Source organism: Bubalus kerabau, chromosome 14 (genome assembly GCF_029407905.1).
Source record: "Bubalus kerabau isolate K-KA32 ecotype Philippines breed swamp buffalo chromosome 14, PCC_UOA_SB_1v2, whole genome shotgun sequence".
In the NCBI taxonomy this organism is placed as follows: Eukaryota; Metazoa; Chordata; class Mammalia; order Artiodactyla; family Bovidae; genus Bubalus; species Bubalus kerabau.
This window is the reverse complement of record NC_073637.1, coordinates 25,509,310-25,531,893: the sequence shown is the minus strand read 5'-3', so window position 1 is coordinate 25,531,893 and position 22,584 is coordinate 25,509,310. Positions and strand designations below refer to the sequence as shown.

The window sequence follows — 22,584 nt, the reverse complement described above, 5'->3', positions numbered from 1 at the left end:
GCCTGTTTTCCACAAGAGAAGCCACTACAATGAGAAACCCAGACACCACAACGAACAGTAGTCCCTGCTCACCACAACTAGAGAAAGCCTAAGCATAGCAACAAAGATCCAGCGAAACCAAAAATGCATAAATTTGCATCTGTGACTGATTTGTGTAGATGTATGGAAAAAACCACTACAATATTGTAAAGCAATTAGCCTCCAATTAAACAAATTAATTTTTTTTAAAAAGAAACAAATAAAATTGGGGGAAATGATGTATCCTGATCATCAACATGCTGAGATGAGTCAACCACTGTTTCCTAGTTTTTCCTAACTGACCTAGAAGTAAAATTTCAGGACACCCTCATAAGGGCTTATGCCTGCAAGTCAGCTTAAACGTGTGCCTTCACAGCACTTACACCTTGACTCCAGCCCACTGTGGGATTTGAAAGTTTAGGATGCAGGTTGCCCACTGTTGGTAATGTACACACAGGTAAAGCACAGGCTCCATTATCTGACACTCATAGGGACCACAGAAGGTGTGGGAAGACTTGAAAACACAAAGAACAGCTTGTAGCTGTTGATCTGAGTTCTGTTGCTTCATCCTGTGTAAGGAGGATTCCACTGGAATGTAGTATTTCTGCAGAAATGACCCGGGAGCATATGTTCATACCTGTTGCTCAGAGCCAGCTTCTCTGGGCGTAATTTATTCTGCCCCCCACCTAGGGGGTGGAGGTTGTGTCATCTCTAGGGTCTGTTTGATCTTTTCTGGTTTTGCTTATTTTGGGTGGCGTAAGGGAACAGGTGGTGAAAGGACATGGGAGAAAGCCAAGAAGGAGCCTAAGAAAGATGCTTGGGGCACTGCTGTGCACACCTGTGAGTACACGGATTTAACCTTATGACAGGGCGCCTCATTTAGCAACAGCTGACACCAAGATTGCAATTTAGCTTAATCCCTGCGCAAACCTGGCTCCCACACCCGCCTCAGCAGTGTCACAGTTGAGGCACAGTCTCAACAGCACAGAAAATCTTTCCATTCTGCCTCAGTGGGCCTCCTTATGGATGCCCAGCTGCAGACTTACTGTCATTACCCAAGAGTTGAGGGTGCAAGTGATAAAAATCAATCTTTGCATGACACATTTACAGAATGCCTTGTTATATGCGCTTCTTCAATATTTTTAACATTTTGAGAGTCAGCTATTTCTACAAATACGTCTTCCATGCTCTCAGCCAACACTCCAATGTGAAGGGCTCAGGAGGGTCTGAAAAATGAAAGAAGATCCTTGTGATTCCAAGTCCAGTTTACTGAACGAGAAACTATATGCATGTAGTCAAAAGAGCACACATCCTGCACTCAAATCCCACTTCAACTCATACACTGTGTGCCCCCGACTGCTGTCACTACCTGAGTCGCTTACTCACTCCACAGGACCATTTTGGGACTTACAAAAAACAAGGTAATCGAAAGATGTGATGTGGTTTAAACTTGATAAGTGTTTGCTCATTATAACACTTCATGAGTTTTTTCTAACTACCTGGTTGCCATGACTCCCCAAGCACCACCTGGGAGTAATCATTTTTCTCACCAGTACTTCCTACATCCAGAAGGAAGAATATACTTTACTTGTACTTATTCCCTTTGTTGCATATCTGAATGCTTTCTGCAGCCGGAGAGTGCAGTCTGTTAGTCAGTTCAAGGAACGTTTAAACAATGAATGATTGGAGAAATGTCAAAACTCCTGTCCTCAGAATGGTCCTCAAGCGTAACAATCTGTGGATGATTTTTAATAATTTTCAGAGAAAGCTACTTGAACTTCAAGATAAATCATCTACTTTGAGGATAAACTTCCTTCCACAGAAAAAGGATGAGAAAAGTTGAATTTTTGTTCTCCATGCAAGAATTATGTGATGCAGAATCCCAGCTCTGCTCCATTTGTGTTTATTCATAATAGATGATAAGATAAAGGTTGCCGCTCATGATTGTAACATACTACATGTTGCCAGGATTGCACCTGAGCCAAAAAGTCTATATAAGTTTGGCCAGGCAAGAATTTTCCATAGCTGAAACTCTTTCCTGAATGAACACTTGAAATCTGCATGAACTCTTGGTGAACGTTAAGGTAAGTAGAAGTCTCTAAATTTTTCCAAGGATGATACCTTTTGGGATATAATTAGTATTCTTAATAAATCCAAATTGTTAACAGGAAAGACCTAGAATGCCCTTTCTCTTCCTCTGTCTGAAAGGCAGACTTCAAATTTGCACTTGAGCAATGGCACCCCACTCCAGTATTCTTGCCTGGAAAATCCCACGGACGGAGGAGCTTGGTGGGCTGCAGTCCATGGGATCGTGAAGAGTCAGACACAACTGAGCAACTTCACTTTCACTTTTCACTCTCATGCATTGGAGAAGGAAATGGCAACCCACTCCAGCGTTCTTGCCTGAAGAATCCCAGGGACAGAACAGCCTGGTAGGCTGCCATCTCTGGGGTCGCACAGAGTCGGACACGACTGAAGCAACTTAGCAGCAGCAGAGCTCAAATGCCAATGCTTCTGCCCATTTTCTTATCTTCTACTGAAAACCACATTCCCTGTCCCCAACCCTGGGACCAAGCTTTATCTGCAGCAATTTCACTCTGCAACCCTGTGTTTCTTTGTCATCTCCCAGAACTGGACTCCCTGCTTCTCAGGTCCAGGGATCATAACTTAGCATCTTTAAAACTCAATGCCTAGAGCCTGTGATATAGAGTGAAGTGAGTCAGAAAGAGGAAAACAGATATCATAGAATAATGCACGTGTATGGAATCTAGAAAAATGATGAACCTATTTGCAGGGCAGGAATAGAGACGCAAACAAGAACAGACTTGGGGACACAGCAGGGGAAGGAGAGGGTGAGAGAAACTGAGAGAGGAGCATTGAAACATATATATCACCATATGTAAAGTAGATAGCCAGTGGGAATTTGCTGTTTGGTTCAGGGAGCTCAACCCAATGCTTTGTGACAACCTAGAGGGGTGGGATGGGGTAGAGGGTGGGAGGGAGGTTCAAGAGGGAGGGGACATATGCATACTTACGGTTGATTCACGTGTGTATGACAGAAACCAACACAACATCATAAAGCAATTACCCTTCAATTAAAAAAAAAGACTCAGGTTCAGTACATACTCATTGAATTTAACAAAGGCCCTGATGCTTTCCTGGGGATTTTTTTGGTCCCGTTGGAAAACACACACAAATATTTATAACAGTGTTCTGGCAATAATGCTCTTTTCTAACTTTTCTCAGGAGAAGGCAATGGCACCCCACTCCAGTACTCTTGCCTGGCAAATCCCATGGACAGAGGAGCCTGGTAGGCTGCAGTCCATGGGGTCGCTAAGAGTCGGACATGACTTCACTTTCACTTTTCACTTTCATGCATTGGAGAAGGAAATGGCAACCCACTCCAGTGTTCTTGCCTGGAGAATCCCAGGGACGGGGGAGCCTGGTGGGCTGCCATCTATGGGGTCACAAAGGGCTGACAGCAAGAACTTTGATGAAGCAAGAACAGATGAAGGAAGCCTGGGTCCCCGACTCTAGCATCCTCACTTGGGTCCTAGAAAAATCCCAAAATTAATTCCCCAATGACTTGAAGTAGATGTAACACAAAGATAATTCTTTCCACCAGACTCATTTTTTTTTTTCTTTACTATATCTCTTAGTGCTTGGAGCTTGGCTGTAAGGTCACTATGTGGGTTCAGATTCCATCTTCGTCATTTTTAACTGTGACCATGGACTAGTTGGCTTAGCCTCTCACTAACACTGTTCTCTCAACTGTAAGACAGGGTGGCCCTTGGAAGAGCTAATTGAATCAATGCATTCAGAGACTTAGAACTTGCCTGGTGTGTTGGAAGATTCCAAATCTATTGCTGCTGTTTTTATGATGATGATGCTACTTCTTGTTCTTTCTTCAAGAAGCTCTGGTCTGGTGTTTTGTTTTGTTTTTTTATCAAAGTAGTATAGTTGACTTACAATTGTATAGAAGTACAGCACAACTTACTATGTTGTGCTAGTCTCTGCTGTACAGCAAAGTGACTCAGTTTTACACATTCTTTTTTAAATATTCTTTTATGGCTTATCCCAGAAGATTGGATATAGTTTCCTGTGCTATTACAGTATGACCTTGCTGTGTAGTATCCATTCTAAATATAATAGCTTGCATGTCTAGCCACAGATTCCAAGTCTATCTCTGTGCCTCCCTTGTGCCCCTTGGCAACCATAAGTCTGTTCTGTATGTATGTAAGTCTGTTTCTGTTTCATAGATACACTCATTTGTGCCGTATTTTAGATTCCACACATAAGGGATATCATATGATATTTGTCTTTCTCTGTTTGACTTACTTCACTTAGTATGATAATCTCTAGTTGCATCCAGGTTGCTGTAACAGGCATTATTTTGTTCTTTTTTATAGCTGAGTAGTATTCCATTGTGGGAGAAGGCAATGGCACCCCACTCCAGTACTCTTGCCTGGCAAATCCCATGGACGGAGGAGCCTGGTAGGCTGCAGTCCATGGGGTCACTAGGAGTCGGACACGACTGAGTGACCTCACTTTCACTTTTCACTTTCATGCATTGGAGAAGGAAATGGCAACCCACTCCAGTGTTCTTGCCTGGAGAATCCCAGGGACGGGGGAGCCTGGTGGGCTGCCATCTATGGGGTCACACAGAGTTGGACATGACTGAAGTGACTCAGCAGTAGCAGTATTCCATTGTATATATGTACCACGTTTTCTTTATCCATTCATCTGTCAACACACATTTAGGTTGTTTCTATTTACTCCAGTTCAGTTCAGTCACTCAGTCGTGTCCGACTCTTTGCTACCCCATGAATCACAGCACGCACCAGGCCTCCCTGTCCATCACCAACTCCCAGAGTTCACTCAAACTTATGTCCATCAAGTTGGTGATGCCATCCAGCCATCTCATCCTCTGTCGTTCCCTTCTCCTCCTGCCCCCAATCCCTCCCAGCATCAGGGTCTTTTCCAATGAGTCAACTCTTTGCGTGAGGTGGCCGAAGTATTGGGGTTTTAGCTTTAGCATAAGTCCTTCCAAAGAACACCCGGGGCTGATCTCCTTTAGAATGGACTGGTTGAATCTCCTTGCAGTCCAAGGGACTCTCAAGAGTCTTCTCCAACACCACAGTTCAAAAATATCAATTCTTCGGTGCTCAGCTTTCTTCACAGTCCAACTCTCACATCCATACATGACCAATGGAAAAACCATAGCCTTGACTAGACGGACCTTAGTTGGCAAAGTAATGTCTCTGCTTTTGAATATGCTATCTAGGTTGGTCATAACTTTCCTTCCAAGGAGTAAGCATCTTTTAATTTCACGGCTGCAATCAGCATCTGCAGTGATTTTGGAGCCCCAAAAATAAAATCTGACACTGTTTCCACTGTTTCTCCATCTATTTCCCATGAAGTGATGGGACCAGATGCCATGATCTTCGTTTTCTGAATGTTTAGCTTTAAGCCAACTTTTTCACTCTCCTCTTTCACTTTCATCAAGAGGCTTTTTAGTTCCTCTTCACTTTCTGCCATAAGGGTGATGTCATCTGCATATCTGAGGTTATTGATGTTTCTATTTATTAGCTATTGTGAATACTGCTGCTATGAATATAGGGTTGCATGTATCTTTATGAATTATAGTTTTGTCTGGGAATATGCTGAGGAGCGGGATTTCTGGATCACATGATAATTCTGTTTAGCTTTCTGAGGAACTTCCAGTCTGTTTTCCATAGTGACTGCACCAACTTATATTTCCACCAACAGTGTAGGAGCTGTGGTCTGTTTTAATGTGGGTTTTAAGGATGACCACATTAAACTCCTACATGAAATAATTGTGTAAGAATGTTCAAGTATAACAGAAGATGATTATCAAAAATCAAGGACACATCATCAAAAAGAAAAAAAATGCTCCATTATTTTATTTTTTAAAAGGCAGGTCTGGGAAAAGGGCACACTAGCTCCAGAAAAAGCCCATTCGAATGTTAAAAGTCTAGACTTCATTCAGGAGACCTCTGTCCTCAGCTATTTTATTAGCTGGCTATATGACATTCAATAAGTCTGGGTGCATGTGTGCTAAGTAGCTTCAGTCATGTCTGACTCTTTGCAACCTCATGAACTGTAGTTTGCCAAGCTCCGCTGTCTGTGGGGATTCTCCAGGAAAGAATACTGGAGTGGGTTGCCATGCCCTCCTCCAGGGGATCTCCTGACCCAGGAATTGAACCTGTGTCTCTTAGGTCTCCTGCATTGGCAGGCAGGTTCTTCACCTTTAGCTCCACCTGGGAAGCCCTTGAACAAGTCTACTCATTCTTTTTTGTCTCAGACCCCCTCACTATAAACCAGTAGTAACTGTACCTGGTTTGACTCTGTCAGAGGGATATTATAAGGATTATGTGAAAATATAGAGCTTCCCAAGTGGTGCCAGTGGTAAAGGACCCAACTGCCAATAAAGAAGACTGAAACATGGGTTCAGTCCCTGGGTCAGGAAGATCCCTTCAAGGAGGGCATGGCAGCCCACTCCAGTATTCTTACTTGGAGAATCCCATGAACAGGGGAGCCTTGCGGGCTACAGTCCATAGGCCAGAGTTGGACATGACTGAACAGACTTGGCACCCACACATGCATGTGAAAATATAAAAAGATTTGTATTGCAAGAAATATTACTTCTATATTAATTTCTATTAGATATAAGATCATGAATTGAGTTCATATAACAGAAAAACGACCATGTGAGAGTCCAGAGTCTTAGTTTAGGAGTCATGCAATGTATGTCTTTCACTATGAAGCTCTCCTAGTAAATTGAGATCTACCTGTAAATCAAATTAGATTACCTGTAAGGAAGTACCCTGCAAGTTGGAAAGATTCTTGTCAACATAAAATGTTTTCATGCTCATTACTTATATAATTCAAACATTCAACGATGGTAGCAGTTGTTGCCAAAATATGTATTTTGAAGAACTGATGTCTCAAAGGTAAATTCCCTTGGACTAAGTGTTTTATGTGTGTTGCAATTGTGATAATGTCATGAATTTATCAGTTACTTTTTTCCTAATTAGGACGTTACTTTCTTCAGTGAATCAATATGAATGTGCTTCTCGACACCTCCACATTTTTGGGGAAATTTCTATATTATTTTTTAGAATCTTTATATTACAAGATAATTCCCAAGAAGAAAAAGGATGTTACGGGAGAGATCGTCCTTATAACAGGAGCTGCAAGTGGACTCGGGAGGTTATTGGCTATCAACTTTGCCAGTCTTGGAGCCATTTTAGTTCTATGGGACATTAACGAAGAAGGCAACATGGAAACGTGTAGAATGATCAAAGAAAAGAGGGATGCAAAAGTATTTGCCTATACGTGTGACTGTAGTAATAGACAAGATGTCTACAGAGTTGCTGATCAGGTAAGCTGACTGGTGTTCTTAGTTCTTTGCCCAAGAAAAGGACTGCATCTAATATGTGCTTTTCCAAAAAGAAGAGGAGAAATTTTGTCATATACTTCTTTTCCTATGCCTCTCGCTTGAGTCTGCATGTCAGAAACCTGACTTTGTAGAGACTTCCCTGGCAGTCTAGTGGTTAGGTTCTAGTGCAGGGGTCGTGAGTTCAATCCCTAGTCGGGGATTGAAGCCAAAAAAAAAAAAAGAACCTGAATTTGTGGTCTCCAGAAAAGGAAACAAGAAAACAATGCAACTGTAAATTTGATGAGCCTTTTGAGTTGTTGCCAGCTGCTTTTCTGGTGACTCATTGCCACCAGAAGTCTGTAGAAACTAGAACTAGCCCTGTCTAGCTACCTGTCCTCTCCAGGTCCTTGTTCCTTTATCAGTAAAATGAAAAGATTGGACCAGATGATCTTCAAGGGGACACAGTATTAGGTCTCTGTATTGTATGATTCCAGTGTACACCCACTGTCACCTAGTTCTGAGGGTAGAAAGTCAGGAGGATGGGGAAGAAGCATATTTCTAGACTACATTTCCTCTTAGATTTAACTTATGGATATTCGTTCTAACTTCACACTTGTCGTTGTTCAGTTGCTAAGTCATGTCCAACTCTGCTACCCCATGGACTGCAGCATGCCAGTCACTAAGTACTGATAAATGCTTTAATTATAATAGGTATTTATTGTGTAATTATATATAGATCCCAGGGATATTGTAGAACAGAACAAGTGGGCTCAAAATCAGGTCTTATTTTGCCAAAGCAATGTGGCAAGAAAGGTTCATAGATGGAGGTCTTTGGGGCTAGCTCAGGGAAGGAGCCTGCGGGGGAGTGGCGGTCCCAGGACCACCACTAAGTCACAGATCAGGACTCCGAAATTTGCAGCATCAACATATATAATCTTTTGTTTTTCAATTAATTTATTTTGATTGGGGGATAATTTACAATATTGTGATGATTTTTGCCATACATCAGCATGAATCAGCCACAGGTATACATGTGTCCCCTCCATCCTAAACCTCCTTCTCCACTCCCTCCCAACCCCATCCCTCTTGGGTTGTCCCAGAGCACCAGCTTTGGGTGCCCTGCTTCATCCATCAAACTCACACTGGTCATCTACTTTCTATATGGTAATGTATATGTTTCAGTGCTATTATCTCAAATCATCCCACCCTCATCTTCTCCTGCTGAGTCCAAAAGTCTGTTCTTTACATCTGTGTCTCCTTTGCTGCCCTGCGTATAGGATTGCCAGTACCATCTTTTTAAATTCCATATATAGGCATTAATATACAGTATTTGTCTTTCTGACTTACTTCACTCTGTATAACAGGCTCTGGATTCATATATAATCTTTATAGTAAAGTGGGCACAATTACATTGTCTCCTCTACTGATGACAGGAAGCCAAGGCATAGAGCAAATTAGTGACAGAGTAGAACCGGGTTCCATCTGCCTGGAATCAAGACCCCTGCCACATCCCCAGCAGTGACCCACCAATGTGTCAGCAATAAAGACCCCCTCACAGTCCTCTTCCTTCTATCAAAAGCACTGTAATTTCCATCACCCCCAATGAATCTTTCCCTCTTGTTTAAAATTTCCTTGCTGTATAGTAGAAAATGAGGCCAAAAACTTTAATCAAAAATTGTCTTTTCACCATTTGAATGTATCTTGGACTTTTCTTTTCTCACAGTCCTATAAATAGAATTCTTCTAAGTCAACCATTTTATTAATATTGACTGTTCTGCATAATTTCAATTACTTATCAACTTCCAAGAAACCCAAATATTAATACTACTGTTAGACTTTATCTACCAGAATGTCAATAAGCCATGGACATTATCCAGACCCCTGAAATTCATAGGAAACTTCAATAACAGCATTCTAAAGGGCAAAGTAATGGGACTTTCCTAGAGGTCAGAGGTTAAGACTCCAGGCTTCTACTGTAGGGGCCTTGGGTTTGATCCCTGGTCAGGGAGCCAAGATCCCATATGCCATGGGGCATAGCCAAAAAAACAATGATAATATTTAAAAAATTTTTTAAATAAAGGGCTCAGTAATTTCCCAAAATTTGACTAAGGTAACTTTCTCATCTCCACCACAGAGACCCAGTATACGAATGAATTTTTTGTTAGAATAACCAGCGTCATGCTTTATTCCCAAATGTCCAGGTCCAATCACTTATTTATATTTGTTAGTGTATCTGTGTGCATGTTCACACATGTGAGATTTGTTAGTTACAGAAGAAATCATTTTGACCACAGATAAGTAAATCTAAGTAAAAGAGAGCTTTTATTTTCTTGTATGTGTGTCGAAAACTCAGTGAGAACCACTGTGATTCTTCTCAAAAGCCAAAAGCTATCCTTTGGCAAAATCTTAACTTCTGAGAACCTCTGTTTCCTCATCTATAAACTGAGATTGGAATGCTTTCCTAAACTCGCAGTGAAAATTAAATCCTATTGCCTAGATAAAGTTCCTCTTAGCTCTGGGTCCCTAAGACTGAGGGATCTTCTTGGACAGGATGATGGGGACCATTCAGTTCAGTTCAGTTCAGTTGCTCAGTCATGTCCAACTCTTTGCGACCCCATAAATCGCAGCACGCCAGGCCTCCCTGTCCATCACCAACTCCCGGAGTTCACCCAGACTCACGTCCATCGAGTCAGTGATGCCATCCAGCCATCTCATCCTCTGTCGTTCCCTTCTCCTCCTGCCCCCAATCTCTCCCAGCATCAGAGTCTTTTCCAATGAGTCAACTCTTCGCATGAGGTGGCCAAAGTACTGGAGTTTCAGCTTTAGCATCATTCCTTCCAAAGAAATCCCAGGGCTGATCTCCTTCACAATGGACTGGTTGGATCTCCTTGCAGTCCAAGGGACTCTCAAGAGTCTTCTCCAACACCGCAGTTCAAAAGCATCAATTCTTCAGTGCTCAGCCTTCTTCACAGTCCAACTCTCACATCCATACATGACCACAGGAAAAACCATAGCCTTGACTAGACAGACCTTTGTTGGCAAAGTAATGTCTCTGCTTTTGAATATGCCATCTAGGTTGGTCATAACTTTCCTTCCAAGGAGTAAGCGTCTTTTAATTTCATGGCTGCAGTCACCATCTGCAGTGATTTTGGAGCCCAAAAAATAAAGTCTGACACTGTTTCCATGTTTCCCCATCTATTTCCCATGAAGTGATGGGACCGGATGCCATGATCTTCGTTTTCTGAATGTTGAGCTTTAAGCCAACTTGTTCACTCTCCACTTTCACTTTCATCATGAGGTTTTTTTAGTTCCTCTTCACTTTCTGCCATAAGGGTGGTGTCATCTGCATATCTGAGGTTATTGATATTTCTCCTGGCAATCTTGATTCCAGCTTGTGCTTCTTCCAGTCCAGCGTTTCTCATGATGTATTCTGCATATAAGTTAAATAAGCAGGGTGACAATATACAGCCTTGACGTACTCCTTTTCCTATTTGGAACCAGTCTGTTGCTCCATGTCCAGTTCTAACTGTTGCTTCCTGACCTGCATACAGATTTCTCAAGAGGCAGATCAGGTGGTCTGGTATTCCCATCTCTTGAAGAATTTTCCCCAGTTTATTGTGATCCACACAGTCAAAGGCTTTGGAATAGTCAATAAAGCAGAAATAGATGTTTTTCTGGAACTCTCTTACTTTTTCCATGATCCAGCGGATGCTGGCAATTTGATCTCTGGTTCTTCTGCCTTTTCTAAAACCAGCTTGAACATCAGGAAGTTCACGGTTCACATATTGCTGAAGCCTGGCTTGGAGAATTTTGAGCATGACTTTACCAGCGTGTGAGATGAATGCAATTGTGCGGTAGTTTGAGCATTCTTTGGCGTTGCCTTTCTTTGGGATTGGAATGAAAACTGACCTTTTCCAGTCCTGTGGCCACTGCTGAGTTTTCCAAATTTGCTGGCATATTGAGGGCAGCACTTTCACAGCATCATCTTTCAGGATTTGAAATAGCTCAACTGGAATTCCATCACCTCCACTAGCTTTGTTCATAGTGATGCTTTCTAAGGCCCACTTGACTTCACATTCCAGGATGTCTGGCTCTAGGTCAGTGATCACACCATCGTGATTATCTGGGTTGTGAAGATCTTTTTTGTACAGTTCTTCTGTGTATTCTTGCCACCTCTTCTTAATATCTTCTGCTTCTGTTAGGCCCATCCCATTTCTGTCCTTTATCGAGCCCATCTTTGCATGAAATGTTCCCTTGGTATCTCTGATTTTCTTGAAGAGATCTCTAGTCTTTCCCATTCTGTTGTTTTCCTCTATTTCTTTGCATTGATCGCTGAGGAAGGCTTTCTTATCTCTTCTTGCTATTCTTTGGAACTCTGCATTCAGATGCTTATATCTTTCCTTTTCTCCCTTGCTTTTCGCTTCTCTTCTTTTCACAGCTATTTGTAAGGCCTCCCCAGAAAGCCATTTTGCATTTCTTTTTTTGCATTTCTTTTCCATGGGGATGGTCTTGATCCCTGTCTCCTGTACAATGTCACGAACCTCATTCCATAGCTCATCAGGCACTCTATCTATCAGATCTAGGCCCTTAAATCTATTTCTCACTTCCACTGTATAATCATAAGGGATTTGATTTAGGTCATACCTGAATGGTCTAGTGGTTTTCCCTACTTTCTTCAATTTAAGTCTGAATTTGGCAATAAGGAGTTCATGATCTGAGCCACAGTCAGCTCCTGGTCTTGTTTTTGCTGACTGTATAGAGCTTCTCCATCTTTGGCTGCAAAGAGTTTTTATTAAATATTTAAGAATGCCTTACACCAAAGATTTCCCATCCTCCAGAGGCCCAAGTTCCTCCCCAAGTCGGTCTAAGATCAAGCACTTGCTCACACTGGCTCCCTCATCAAGCCAAAAGCTCACATCTCTTGGGTGTTTGTCCCTGTACTGCCCCTCTCCAAAGCAGAGGGGCTTAATCCCTCTGCCCAACATTGGTGCAGCAACAGTAACCCTTCGTTTCAGAACCTGTTCAATTTGATGACATCAGGAGCAGTTTTTCCCTAATATCTCCCACCATGTGATCTGGAAGCCTCAACACAGAGCAGTAGGTGGGACCAGGACAACCAAGTCAAGTTTTTTCTGAACTTTCTGTTTGGAAAAAAGAATAGATTGTCATGACAGCACCAAAGATACAGTTCAGGGCAAAAACATCTTCAAATCATCGTTTGAATATACATCATGCTTTACATCATGTTTTACCCCAGGCCAGCTTTATCAAGGTCACTGCAGTGTTTCCTGGAGCCTAGCTTCCTCCGAGCAGGGCTGGTGGTAGTAGGTTCCGTAAGCAGATGAGGTAAGCAATTCAGAAGGAAGGGTGAAGGAAGACCCTCAGGACACAGCAGTGGTAGCACAGCTGGAAACTCAGGGAAGTAATTGGGCATAGACAATTATCAGACCTGGGGAGGTCTTTTTGACAGAGGTCACAGGCCCACAGACACCTGTGATCCCACAGGTGGGATCCAACATACCTGTGTTTGGGATGTCTTTGTGCTCAGGACTGGCCATGCCCTACAGGGATGGGATGCGCTCCTGCACCCGGTCACAGAGGAGTCAGGAAGAGGGCACCTACAGAAGTAACTGCCCCACACACCAGGTTGAAGAAAGACACAAGCTTTCATCCCTGTGTGAAAGCCACACAGGGAAATAGAGACAGCACTCTGCAGTACCGCTGGCATTCACCTCTGGCAAAAAGGGATGGTAACATGACAAAAATAGAGGCAGCGAAAATACACTGCAACACCCGGTCCTCTCTGCACACACACAAAGATAAGCAAAACTGGCAAATCAATGTGTTTTTTTACACAATCAATCATAAAGCTACTTTAAACTTGCTGAATTTCTATGAGCGAGATAAAATAGCTATGTTTAAAGAAACTACCTGAATAAAGTAAAAAATAATAATAATAATAATGGCATGGAAAAATAAGTAACCTAACGTAAATGAATTATTTGCCTCGCTTCTGCACAGGTTAAGAAGGAAGTGGGCAATGTGACCATCCTCATTAACAATGCAGGGGTCGTGACGGGAAGAGAGTTCCTCAAAACTCCAGACCACATGGTGGAAAGATCATTTCATGTCAACGCCATGTCTCACTTCTGGGTAAGTCTTCTTTCTTTTTCATTTTGTTTTGTTGGTGAATATGAGAATTTCATGTAGCTCTATAAGTGAGAGTCACTCAGTCGTGTCCAACTCTTTCTGACCCCATGGACTATAGTCCATGTGAATTCTGGCCTACTGGAGTTGGTAGCCTTTCCCTTCTCCACGGGATCTTCCCAACCCAAGGATCAAACCCAGATCTCCCTCATTGAAGGCAGCTTGTTTACCAGCTAAGCCACAAAGGAAGCCCGAATTCTATAAACAACTAGTCAATCATTTATCTGTTGATAGACCATTTGTGAGTTCCCACTGATAGACTAAGCAGAACTCTTGGCCTATCCAGAGTTGGAGGCAGAGGTGGTTATGGGCTTGACGGCCAAAACATCTTTTGTTTACTGGTATTATTGTTCAATTGCTGAGTCATGTATGACTCTCTGCCATCCCATGGACTGCAGCATGCCAGGCTTTCCTGTACCTCACCATCTCCCGCAGCTTGCTCAAACTCATGTCCACTGAGTTGGTGACGCCATCCAACCATCTCATCCTCTGTCGCCTTCTCCTCCTCCTCCTCCTGCCTTAAATCTTTCCCAGCAATGAAGTCTTTTCCAATGAGTCCATTCTTTGCATCAGGTGGTCAAAGTGTTGGAGCTTGAGCTGCAACATCAATCCTTCCAATGAATATTTAGGTTCGATTTCCTTTCAGATTGACTGGCTTGATCTCCTCAATGTCCAAGGGTGGCAGGCAACATTCCTTGTCCACACCACAGTCTGCTAGGTGCCTCCATGTTTTTGCTGTATGACTTTGAATTTCTTTTAAAATTTTATGGGGAGCCAAATATTTCTTGTAAATTGACCCAAATGAATATTCTTCTAAAGTCTTGAAGTTTTTTAAGTTGACACTACAGAGTAACACAGTTACTGTTGATATTAAAAGGTTGTCCAAAAGGTAATTTTTTAAAATTGCAAAAGGCAGTGCAGGTAGAGAAACAAAGTCCAAGTAATTGGAAACCTGTCCAAAGTTCAAAAATACTAGTTCTTTTTTTTTTTAACAATAAAGTCATCATTTGTTGCAATTCAACTGAACACATATTTGCCATCTTCATAAACTGAGCTATTTTATGGAAATAGTGATAACTGATCTAATCTATAACCAGGGGGAAAACATTTAGGAAATTCGGTCATTGAACTTTTGCATAAGAAAAATGGAATCTTACAACAAATACAATAAAATAAAGACAAGCAAATCTGACACTTGTTTGTATTACACCCCTCATGTGATCAAATCAGGGAAAACAGATATACCTATTTATCAAACACATGTCATTATTTCAGAGCTACCTTGATTGTACATATATGTAAACCTGGATTCGTATGTATGTCTCTGGTTAAAATGATATTCCCAAAGTTTCATTGATATGTTTTTGAGGACTAAATGCTTCCTCAACACATACTTGCATTCCTTTCTCTTCCCTTTAATGCTGGGAATCTGTACATCCAGAACAAATAATGTCTTTATAATATAAATTTATCTTCTAGAATGTCTTTAAAAAGCCCTCCACTGACACATACGGCTAGAAATACAAACAGACCCTTGAAATATCCAGTCACCTTTTCCCTGTGAGGAAAACATTATTTTCAACTGGAAACAGAAAAATGTTAGCAACATAAGAGATGCCAGTTGGATCCCTGGGTCAGGAAGATCCCCTGGAGAAAGGAAATGGCAACCCATTCCACTATTTTTGCCTGGGAAATCCCATGGACAGATGAGCCTGGCAGGCTGCAGTCCATGGGGCTGCAAAGAGTCAAACATGCAAACATCAGGTGTTAAATAAATATTTATTAAGTAAGCTTATAAGTTAATCACATACTTGAGCAGAAAGAATAATAAATGAGTAATGAATATTGACACAGTGTGTTTATATCTTCCAGACTTGTAAGGCCTTCCTTCCTGCCATGCTTGAAGCTAACCATGGTCACTTAGTCTGCATTTCAAGTTTAGCAGGAATTGTTGGGATCAACGGACTGTCAGGTGAGTGCTCCACCCTTGACTTTGTATCTCCAGCTCACAGCACCCAGAAGTCAGGACTCTGCTAAGGCATGGAAAACTCTTCTGCACCAAGGGGAAGTCTCTAGTACATCTGGCTCTGTTTGTAACGCCAGGATTCCTTCCCATTTCCCAAATTTGAATTCCACACATAAGTGATATCATATGGTATTAGTCTTTCTCTGTCTGGCTTACTTCACTTAGTATGCCCATCTCTAGGTCCATTCATATTGCTGCTCCCCTCCTCTATATAAAATAACAGTGGTGGGACTTCCCTGGTGGTGCAGTGGTTAAGAATCTGCCTTGCAATTCAGGCGATGTGGGTTGGATCCCTGGTCAGGGAACTAAGATCCCACATGCCATGAAGCAACTAAGCCCATGCACCACAATTAGAGAGTCCACAAGGAAAGATCCTGCATGATGTAACTGCAACCTTAGGCAGCCAAATACATTTATTTTAAAATAATAAAATCACTCTCTTCTTAATAAAAAATAACACAAAGAGAAAAAAAGAACCAATTGGCTTTGTAGTCTTCTTGGGTTAAGAGAAATTGAAATCATTTTCATTTTGTTGTTGGTATGCTGTATAGAGCTATAGAAGTGGAGTGGCCACAGAAAATGACTTTAAGTGATGCTTTCCCTGGTAGCTTAGATGGTAAAGAATCCGCCTGCGAATGCAGGAGACTCAGGTTTGATACCTGGGTCAGAAAGATCCCCTGGAGGAGGGCATGGCAACCCACTCCAGTATTCTTGCATGGAGAATCACGCACTTAGGACATAACTGAGTGACTGACACTTTCACTTTGCCCCCAGAATAAGCCAAAGAAAGGGAAGGGAGTTTCCATTTTCAAAACAATTCCATGAATTAACTTGTCAAAGTCTGTTGCTAACAGCTCCTCCCTCTGTTTCAGATTACTGTGCCAGCAAGTTTGCAGCTTATGGCTTTGCGGAGTCTCTCCACTTTGAATTAAGGCTACTACAAAAAAGTAAAATTAACACCACCATTGTTTGCCCATATTTTATCAAAACTGGAATGTTTGAGGGCTGTTCAACCAAGTAAGTGAAATCTTACAGTAATCTTCACTCTTATGATATTCTTCCATATAGGTAATTATCATCTTTCATTTTGAAGTTTTGAAATATGAAAAGTAAAACAAAAGACACCAGTTGAATGCCTGAGTTAGTCAACGAAAACATTCAACCTGCATTAAATTAATGAGTTTACACCATAATAATGGTGTATAATATGGTTAATATGGATAATAATATGGTTATGAGCATATGGTATTGTGAAAACATAAACTTAAATTGCTAATCAGAATATTACAATATAACAGAAAAGTTGGTAGTGAGAAGTTGTTAAAATCTTTAGCATTGTTGTGTTGAGAAGATAATTTCTTTTCTAAAAAGAATAGTGAAGTAAAAATCATCCAAAAGATAAAATATTTTGAAAGACTGACTAATATATGTGGGGAAGTATTGGAGGATGATATAAGTTTATATTTGGTAGAATAGACCAAGGAAGAAACAAGTGAAATACGAAGACTTTTATACAAAGGAGCCAATCAGCAGAGTATACTGAGAACTATAGACATGGTGTATGTAGTCATTACAATTGCTAAAAAGGGGACTGACAGGAACCAAATGCTATGATCAGCTATATCTGTAGGAAAGAGAGACAGCCAACAAAAAGCCTGTCTAAAAAGCAATGAGGCTATTTAGAGTCTAGGGAAATCATAAAATTAAAAAGTGTCAAAACAGGTGATGGAGTTGACAGTACTGCAGGGGAAAAACTCTCACAAAGAAACATCTACCATGCAAGTCAACATTAGCAAAGACAATCATTTAAAGTATTTGGAGATTGACCAAAGAGCATGCAATCCACTGAGAAGTATTTATTTAACAAAACCTACAGAAATTCGGTAAGAACTCTGAGAGGCCTTGGCATTGGAACCAGGAACTACACTCATCCTCCACACAACGGCTCTGCCTTGCAGAACAGCTGTTTCAGGGGCTTGGCAAACCAGTGGTAATTCCCATGTCCCCCAGTCTCTGGAGGGGCTTACCAGGTGGCTCGGTGGTAGAGAAACCGCCTGCCAATGCAAGAGCCACAAGAAACTCGAGTTCGATCCCTGGGTAGGGAAGATCCTCTGGAGGAGGAAGTGCAACCCACTCCAGTATTCTTGCCTGCATAATCCCATGGACAAAGGAACCTGGCGGGCGATAGTCTGCAGGGTCACAAAAAGCCACCGAGCATGCAGCATGCACACACACACACTAGTCCCCAGAGAGGGAGAACTCTGCTGGGCAGTTTGGCAGCAGGTGAATACTGAAAGATCCCGATTTCTGTGGAAGGCCTATAATGAATGGATAGACTCAGTCAGACAGTGTTTGCTCCTCCACCTCCAAGGTAGGAAAGACCTGGGGAGAGGCTATTGTTGAAGAAAGCAATTCCTCTTTCCACAGCTCTTTGTTGTTGGAGCAGCAGTCATGTGGCAAAAAACCTATGTGTGGTAGACTTACCCAACAGTAAAAATTAGCAGACCCCAAGCCCCAGGTTCTGGGTGCTGGAAGATCCATACAGGCTAGTAACAGCAGCTGAGTGGCAGCATTACTTCCTACCATTCCCCCAGACTCTGTTTGATAACTAGGGTGAGAAACCCAGTGAAGAGTCATTTTCTCATCACCCAACTCCTGCTTCATAACAGAGGTTCTGACAGACAAGGTCACAGTCAGCAGCAAAGACTGGCATCTTTCTCCCTCTGCCATTGGATAAAACCATAAATCAGAGCATCTTCAAAAAAAAATAGCACCACCAGCTAGCAAACTACAGCATAAGAGGTAGATACGATACAAATAGAGGCAGACCAACTAGAGGCTTAAGAGAAAGAGGCAGTCAAAGATTGCCCAGTTAAAACCACAGTTTCCCTGGATGGAGTCCTTCAAGGAATGACATCAGAAGCCACACCTTGGAGGAGAGATAGAGCTCATGGAACTAGTTTCAGCCAAGTGACTGAGGAAATAAACAAGCAAACAATTGCAGAGGACAATTATCCAGAGTTGCTACCATATATCATCTAAAATGTTCAGTTTTTAATAAAAAAGTATGATAGGCAAATACACAGAAAAGTGTGACCCATACATGAGAAAAACCCATAGGCAATGGAAATTGCTTTGAAAAGGACCCAGGTGTTGGACTTAGCAGACAAACTTCAAAGTAAGCTATTTTAAATCCATTCAAAGAGCTAAAGAAATCCATATTTTTAGAATGGAGATGTTTCATCAAATATTAATAAATAAATACAGATTTTTTTAAGCAAATGTAACTTTGGGATTGGAAAAGAAGAGTAAATGAAAAGGAAGATGCACTAGAGCAGCTCAACAGTAGATTTGGGCTGGCAGAAAAAAAAAAAAGTGAACCTCAAGACAAATGAACAGAGAATATGCAACCAGAAGGAAGAGAAAACATAAATGGAAAAAAAGGAACAGATCCTCAGAGAATGCTGGGACACCTTTAATCACATCAACATATACACAAGGAGAGTAACAAAGAAATAAGAGAAATGATCAAAAAAACCATTTAAAGAAATGATGGCTGAAAACCTCCCAAATTTAATGAAAAACATTATTTACATATAAATGACTACCCACTCCAGTATTCTTGCCTGGAAAATCCCATGGACAGAGGAGCCTGCCAGGCTACAGCCAATGGAGTTGCAAAGAGCTAGACACAACTAAGTGATTGAGCCCACACACAAAAATAGAATTTTTGACGAGGTGTGGTTCAAGAAACACAGAAGCATAATATAAAAGTATAAAATGTCAAAATAATGTCTAATGGGAGCTTCATTACATGCTCATCCCATTTCAACTCCAATTGATTTTGCAAACATCTGAGTTTGCTTACTGTAGTAACAATAGTGTGCCTAAAATAAAGCCACATTATACATGCTCAGGAGCGCTTTCCTTTGGGTAAAATAATTTTTCAGTTTCACTTCTTAATAGTATACAGCTATCTGATGTTTGGGCTGAAAGAGAGAAAAGAAAAATATGGAGAAAAATCTCAAAGCACTTCCTTCCATAGATCTAGACCATCACAGAGGAGAAAATCAATAAAGGCCAGGAGTTCACTCCAGGAAATGAAATACGTTAGCTTTTGTTTACTCGCTAAGTCATGTCTGACTCTTGTGACCCCACAGACTGTAGGCCACCAGGCTGCTCCATCCATTACATCTCCCAGGGAAGAATACTGGAATGAGTACCCATTTCCTTATCCAGGTGATCTTTGCGACCCAGGGATTGAACATGCATCTCCCGGGGCTCCTACATTGCCAGCGGATTCTTTGCCACTGAGCCACTGGGGAAGCTGGAAACGTGTTAGCACTGGTCCCAATATGATCACGAGAGAAAACACAAGGCTTTTTCTAATATTTACACATGATTTGCATATTTATAGACATATGTTGATGACTTGATATCTAAAATTTAATAATTAGTGCTCACCATATTGAAAAGCAGAGACGTTACTTTGCCAACAAAGGTCCGTCTAGTCAAGGCTATGGTTTTTCCAGTGGTCATGTACGGATGTGAGAGTTGGACTGTGAAGAAAGCTGAGCACTGAAGAATTGATGCTTTTGAACTGTGGTGTTGGAGAAGACTCTTGAGAGTCCCTTGGACTGCAAGGAGATCCAACCAGTCCATTGTGAAGGAGATCAGCCCTGGGATTTCTTTGGAAGAAATGATGCTAAAGCTGAAACTCCAGTCCTTTGGCCACCTCATGCAAAGAGTTGACTCATTGGAAAAGACTCTGATGCTGGGAGGGATTGGGAGCATGAGGAGAAGGGGACAACAGAGGGTGAGATGGCTGGATGGCATCACCGACTCGATGGACATGAGTCTGAGTGAACTCTGGGAGATGGTGACGGACAGGGAGGCCTGGCGTGCTGCAATTCATGGGGTTGCAAAGAGTCGGACACGACTAAGCGACTGAACTGAACTGACTGATGGGAGCAAAAAAATACCACTTTAACAATATAACTTTTTGTGATTTTCTTATTCCAGGTATCCACTTTTGTTGCCCATGCTGAATCAGGAGTATGCTGTCCAAAGTATTTTAAATGCTATTTTAGAGGAGCAGTTGTACTTGATAATACCCAGATTCTCGCATATTGCATTGTTCCTGAAACAGTAAGTGAATAATGACTTCTCTATCATTTTGGTTGTTTGTGAACAAATTGCTCTCATCATTGCTACCTCTTTTACCAGAAAGCAACCTTGTATCTTTCTTAAGGTTGAAGGAAGAAGAATATCTAAACAATGCCAGGGCAACTTATTGGACTAATTCTAGCTATGCTTGGTTATTCCAGACATTGAGAAAATTCAGAAACTGTTGGTTCTTACAGAGTGCTAAGTTGCTCCAGTCGTGTCTGACTGTTTATAACCACACAGTTATAGCCTGCCAGTCTCCTCTGTCCATGGGATTTTCCAGGTAAGAATTCTGGGGTGAGTTGCCATTCCCTACTCCAGGGGAATCTTCCTGACCCAGGGACCAAACACACATCTCTTATGTCAGCAGGTGGTTCTTTACCACTAGTGCCACCTGGGAAGCCCTCTTAGAGAATAAAAGTTATTAACTTCAAGAAAAACAAATAGAACCCTGATGACGGGAAGTGAATTCTATCAGTTCAGCTGACATAAAATTCTATTTTGAAAACAAAGGACCAATAAACCCGAGTGCATTGCCAGAAAAATATTAAGGATTTTTGACAAGTTTCTCACTTCCTCTGGTGAAAGAGGACCTGTAACTTCATGCTTAAAGTTCCAGAGTCTTTGTGAGTGCATTTAGGCCAGGCCCACTATCTTCTCTGAAGAGAAGAGAGAACAACGTGTAAGATTCATTAAGTGTCTACCTGGGCCGGACTCTGCATGACAGCCTTGCGTGGTTTATCACACTTGGAGTAACTGAAGCTTAAAGACAGTTAGTCATTTTTGCAGGATTAAACTGCTAATGGGGCTTCCATGGTGGCTCAGATGGTAAAGAATCTGCCTGCAATGCAGGAGACCCGGATTTGATCCCTAGGTCAGGAAGACCCCCTGAAGAAGGGTATGCAACCCACTCCCAGTATTCTTGTTGGAGAATCCTATGGATACAGGAGCCCTCAGGCCCCAGTCGAAGAGGTCGCAAAGAGTTGGACACAACCGAACAACCAACACACACTTTGTGGCCTGAGCACTGGGACTGTTCAAAGCTCTGTAGACAGCATTCAGTCCCCATGATGCAACATTTCCACGTTTGTCCCTCTCAGCAGTGACAAGCACACAGTGTGAGCCACGAGAATTCACATGTAATCTTTACAAAGATATTTCTCTTTTGTTTATTTATTTATTTGTTTGGCCGCACTACGTGTTATGCGGGATCTTAGTTCCCCCGCCAGGGATGGAACCCACGCCTCCTGCAGTGGAAGCCCGGAGCCCTAACCATTGTGCTGCCAGGGAATTCCCTGAAGATGTCTCTTTGACTCCTTCTAAAGCATTCTGAATTTTTTTCCTCTGCTTTTATCTAGAATATCATCTCCAAACATGATGATGGCCATGGCTGAATACCTTGGAATGGACATTTCCCTGACTTCATTTCTAAAACGAGAGAAATCAGGGGAAGTTCAGACCAAAACCGAGAGGAAACAACAGTAGCTAAAGCTCCAGATGTGGTAATAAGTGTCATGAGGAGCAGCCACCGGAAGTTTTGTTCATGCTCAGAGCACTCCAGACTTCCAGCAATGACCAAGGCTTCCAGAAGTGCTCACTGGGACATAGATGACACTCTCACAATCTCCCTAGGCATTCACATTACATACTCAAGTTTCCTGTCACTTTTTAGTTTGATTTAAAAAAAAAACAACAACACTGCAGCCGTTTCAATGTCAGAGAACTCAGAGAATACAGTGTATTAATAAAAACATATTAATGCAAA

At 41.8% G+C, this 22,584-nt stretch overlaps 1 protein-coding gene across 1 annotated transcript; it reads left to right on the top strand.

Moving 5' to 3' along the window:
* Positions 1-7,102: 7,102 nt before the first annotated feature.
* On the top strand, positions 7,103-22,304 carry LOC129627218 (short-chain dehydrogenase/reductase family 16C member 6). The gene is made up of 6 exons (XM_055546845.1): positions 7,103-7,423; positions 13,442-13,573; positions 15,500-15,599; positions 16,526-16,670; positions 20,676-20,801; positions 22,178-22,304. Exons 1-6 carry the CDS (start codon positions 7,103-7,105, stop codon positions 22,302-22,304), a joined length of 951 nt encoding a protein of 316 aa, XP_055402820.1.
* Positions 22,305-22,584: the final 280 nt, after the last annotated feature.

Coding starts and splice junctions, on each gene's coding strand:
- LOC129627218 (XM_055546845.1), top strand. CDS start 7,103: ATGAATGTGCTTCTCGACACCTCCACATTTTTGGGGAAATTTCTATAT. Junction 13,574..15,499: donor ACGCCATGTCTCACTTCTGG/GTAAGTCTTCTT, acceptor TATATCTTCCAG/ACTTGTAAGGCCTTCCTTCC. Junction 15,600..16,525: donor TGGGATCAACGGACTGTCAG/GTGAGTGCTCCA, acceptor CCTCTGTTTCAG/ATTACTGTGCCAGCAAGTTT.